Source organism: Myxocyprinus asiaticus, chromosome 42 (genome assembly GCF_019703515.2).
Source record: "Myxocyprinus asiaticus isolate MX2 ecotype Aquarium Trade chromosome 42, UBuf_Myxa_2, whole genome shotgun sequence".
Lineage (NCBI taxonomy): Eukaryota > Metazoa > Chordata > Actinopteri > Cypriniformes > Catostomidae > Myxocyprinus > Myxocyprinus asiaticus.
The window spans coordinates 10,284,058-10,288,293 of NC_059385.1; the positions used below are offsets into that span (position 1 = coordinate 10,284,058).

The 4,236-nt window shown below is 39.9% G+C and overlaps 1 protein-coding gene across 1 annotated transcript; it reads left to right on the top strand.

Annotated features, from left to right (window-relative positions):
- Nucleotides 1–356: 356 nt before the first annotated feature.
- Nucleotides 357–2,862, top strand: LOC127432394 (cyclin-A1-like). The gene is made up of 8 exons (XM_051683424.1): nucleotides 357–515; nucleotides 597–798; nucleotides 974–1,092; nucleotides 1,161–1,384; nucleotides 1,453–1,657; nucleotides 1,740–1,853; nucleotides 2,091–2,224; nucleotides 2,811–2,862. The coding sequence occupies exons 1-8, from the start codon at nucleotides 357–359 to the stop codon at nucleotides 2,860–2,862; spliced, it is 1,209 nt and encodes a 402-aa protein (XP_051539384.1).
- The last annotated feature ends 1,374 nt before the right edge of the window (nucleotides 2,863–4,236 follow it).

Below are 4,236 nucleotides of genomic sequence, written 5' to 3' on the forward strand. Positions count from 1 at the left end.
GTAACGGGATTGTTTTTTTAATTAACATATATTTGCAACACCTGGGAAAGCAGCAATGCAAAGTAGTGTATTGATGATTGGTCCTGAATGTTGACATGCACGTATAAAATTGTCAAAGAGACAGTCACTGTCAAAGCACTTTGATCTTCTCATTGCGGTTTTACTGGGGTTTTAAGGCGTTAGCGGAATCACAGGTATGTCTGGTCAATGAACAAGTTAGTTAAACGTGTTTACGTTTAAATGAATCCAGGTTTAATGGCCTACAGAACTAACTTAAATTTCCCAGGTATCGGTGTTACCTGAGATTTAGTTGAATTAACTCATTTTGCACCCATTATTTTCTGCAGATCGTTAAGATGGCATCCCGTGGCGTCGTTACTCTTTCCAGTCGTAGCAGTCAGGAAAACATTATGGGTTTGGGGAAAATGGATGGTCTGCGCGCTCACAAGCCCGGCCAAAGGGTAGTGCTCGGTGTTTTGAGCGAGAATGACCCACATAATCGAGTATTTGGCCAGGTTGGTATCAAGGTTTTGCACTTTCACGTCAAGAGTCTGCATGGGAGTAAGGGAAATTGACGTTTTTGCCTTCGTTTTAAGGTTCCATCCAAATGTCATCCAGCTTTCCACGATTCGTCTGTTCATGACCTCACCACTTGCCAGTCCAGTACTGGTGTCCATGTGTCTGAAACAGTCCTGGTCCAGTCAACTGTTCTGGTCCAGTCAACTAAATCAGCTGGCTCATTCTTGCTGTCCTCAGAGCTTCTTCTGCTTGATGATGCTGTCAGTGATATTGGCTCAGGTGGGCTGCAGAAATGACAGTAGCGTGGGTTGTTGACATGTCAGCTAGGGCAGGGAATTGATTCTTTGATCAAAGGTGTTGGAAATCTTAAGTTGAACAAGCCCAATTGTGACTAGTTACTAAAATTTTAGATTCAGCTTTTAATGCCAAGTCACTTTATCTTTTTTTATTAAAGGATTGTGCATGGATGCATCTATGCAGTCCTTGCCAGAGGAAGAAGCAGCTTCTTCAGAGAACATCTTGTGTGTTCCAGAATATGCAGAGGACATCCATCGACACCTGCGTAAATGCGAAGTTGGTATTTTTCGTTTTGAAGCAGCATGTTTGTGTGGCTCTCTTGTCTGTAATGCTATGTGTCTCAGGTTAAATACAGGGCAAAACCCAGCTACATGAGAAAGCAACCTGACATAACCAACTGCATGAGGATTATCCTTGTTGACTGGCTGGTTGAGGTTGCAGAGGAATACAAGCTGGGTTCGGAGACTATATTCCTGGCTGTGAATTACCTGGACCGTTTCCTTTCATGCATGTCTGTCCTGAGAGGAAAACTGCAGCTTGTGGGAACTGCTGCCGTACTTCTGGCAGCGTGAGTGAAGGGCTTCTTGTATTTTCATTTGGTGAATGTAGTTGTCTTTAGCTTGCATTTCTTATTAGGAAATATGAGGAGGTGTATCCTCCGGAAGTGGACGAGTTTGTGTACATCACGGATGACACCTACACAAAGAAACAGCTGCTTCGAATGGAGCAACACCTGCTCCGAGTGCTTACCTTTGACATGACTGCACCCACAGCTCACCAGTTTTTGATCCAGTACACTTTGGAGGAGCATATCTGTGCCAGGACTGTGAACCTCGCTTTGGTAAGAACTTGAAGAGCGGGTTGTTATTATTGGACTTCTGCTGAATTGGATATTGATCTCCTCACCTGCTCCCATCCCATAGTATCTTTCAGAGTTGAGCCTGCTTGAAATGGATCCCTTTGTGCAGTATCTACCTTCCAAAATTGCTGCTGCTGCATATTGTCTGGCCAACTACACTCTAAATGGGGCTCTGTGGGTGAGATTCTAAGCTTTACTGTGACCTGGCTTAACTTGTTAGACCCAGTTGCTGACCCTTTTTGTTAAAAGGGATGGAGGGTCAGCATGGGTCATAATCTTTGGGATCCAGAGAAATTAAGGTACTTGCATTGCCCATATGCATGTACAAAATCTCAGTCTATAGCTGTGACATGTGAGGCATGTAGCCTATCATTTTTGTGGTAGTCTCCTAACTGAGTCTTATTTTTTGTGGCAGCCTGACAACTTGTATGCCTTCACTGGTTACTCGCTGGCAGTCATCGGCCCATGTTTGAAGGAGCTTCATAAGCTCCATTTATGCGCTGGACATCGACCCCAGCAGGCTATCCAGGCGAAGTACAAGAGGGCCAAGTGAGTCACTTCTATGTTTTATCTCTTCCCCAATTACTAATGACATACAGGGTTGGGGAGTAATGAAATGCAAGTAATGGGGAATACGTATTTAAAATAAGTAACTGTATTCCACTACAATTAAATTTTTTAAATTGGTAACTAGTTACATTCAAAGTAGTTTAGTTACTTAAGAGATTACTTTGCATTTTATTGTCCTTTTTTCAGATGGAAATATTTATACATATAAATGATGTGATCCAAAGTGCATCTGAACAGCTGTGAAATGTATGTTACATTCATACGAGCAGAAGAAATAGAAATAAACCTTGTGTAAATTGTCAGCTTTACGCTAATGCTATTTCTAGCCATTTTACATGCACGTTACCAGGCACTTTTTTTTTTTTTTTTTTTTTTTTGTCAAAACAAGTGAAGAAATCTACCAGTGCTGAAGAATTAATCCATAGTATTTAGAATACTTGAGCTCATTAATGTAATCTAATGGAACGTTACCAATGACATTTTACAGCATTTATTCTGTTGTGGAATACATTTCAAAAGTAACCCTCCCAACCCCCCCCCCCCCTCTCTTTTTTTTTTTTTCCAGATATTGTGGTGCATCTCTACTCAAACCAGTGGAGGCTCTGCCAGTACCCTAATAGATGCCTTAAGGCCAACAAAGGGACTGATTAAATCTGCGCTTAAATCTCTTGTAAATACTGAATGAAATTTGAAATTGTTTTTGTGGCTGCTGCTTTTTTTTTTTTTTTAAAATGTGGTTTTTATCATGGGTCATTTTAGACAAATGTAACCAAGAAAATGTAACTCTGCAAATTCAACATGGCTGTACCTTGCAAGTGTGTAATTTGAGGTGATTTTTTTTTTTTTTTTTTTTTTTTTTAAACTGCTTAATCTGCTTTTCACCACTTCCAATGGATCTCTTAACCATGTATTTAATATCATGTACTAAATAAATGAAACGAGTTACAGTTGCTATCTGGGTGTGGGAGGGTTTTTTTTGGGGGGGGGGGGTATTTTTATATATTAAAAAAAATTTGTCCTACATGGTTTACAAATGCTCAGCTATAAACTTGGATTATGGGGACCTCTAGCGGTCAATGTAAGACGCGGTATGGAACAGTGTCAAATTGGGGCCGTTCACACTAAACGAGTCATCTGCTAAACAAAGATGAACACATGAGTCTCAAAAGCCTTTAAAGGAATATTCCAGGATCAATACAAGGCAGTTAAATCAACAGCATTTGTGGCACAATGTTGATAAACACGATTCATAAAGCAAAAATCTCTTGGCACAGTGAGGCACTTCCAATGGAAGTCCATGGGGTAGATCTGTAGATGTTAAAATACTTGTTTCAAAAGTACAGCCACAAGATGTAAACCATATGCGTGTTTTTTTTTTTTTTTTTTTTTTTTGTTTTTTTTAGTAAAATCATTTTCTAACCTAAAACTATGCTTAATTTAAAATTTCGTTGCTGTGACAATCCCCATCAAGTGACCAACCAACTTTACAGCTGAAGAGTTTTAAGAATGTAGTGCTTTAAGAGTCACATCTCTGCCTTTTAAACCCTCAAACCATTGACCCCATTCGCTTCCAAATTGTAAGTGTCTCGTGCTTAAGAAAGGGGAAGTTGAAATTCAGTTTTGTGCCACAAAATAGAAAGCATTATTCCACTAGTGTTGAGCTAAACCTGTTGAATATTCCTCAAAGTTCTTTAACTTGACACAGACATGTTTACATGCTCCCTTCATACTAATCGCACCGGGTTTAATTCATGTATTTAATCGAAGACACAAACGTGTTTCTGCGTCAATCTGTCAATCCACTTCAATAATTTTGGTGGCTTTTTTTAAGCGCTTTTTGTTTACAACGGCTAGGAGCGCAGCTGACATGATATGTGTGCATTAAATGTGTTTGTCTGGGCTTTTTGTTGCGTTCCATAATCTGGTTGTTGAACCTGCTTTGTGACATCTAACCACATATTTTCGTCACGAGTCACATCATGGGAAAAAAT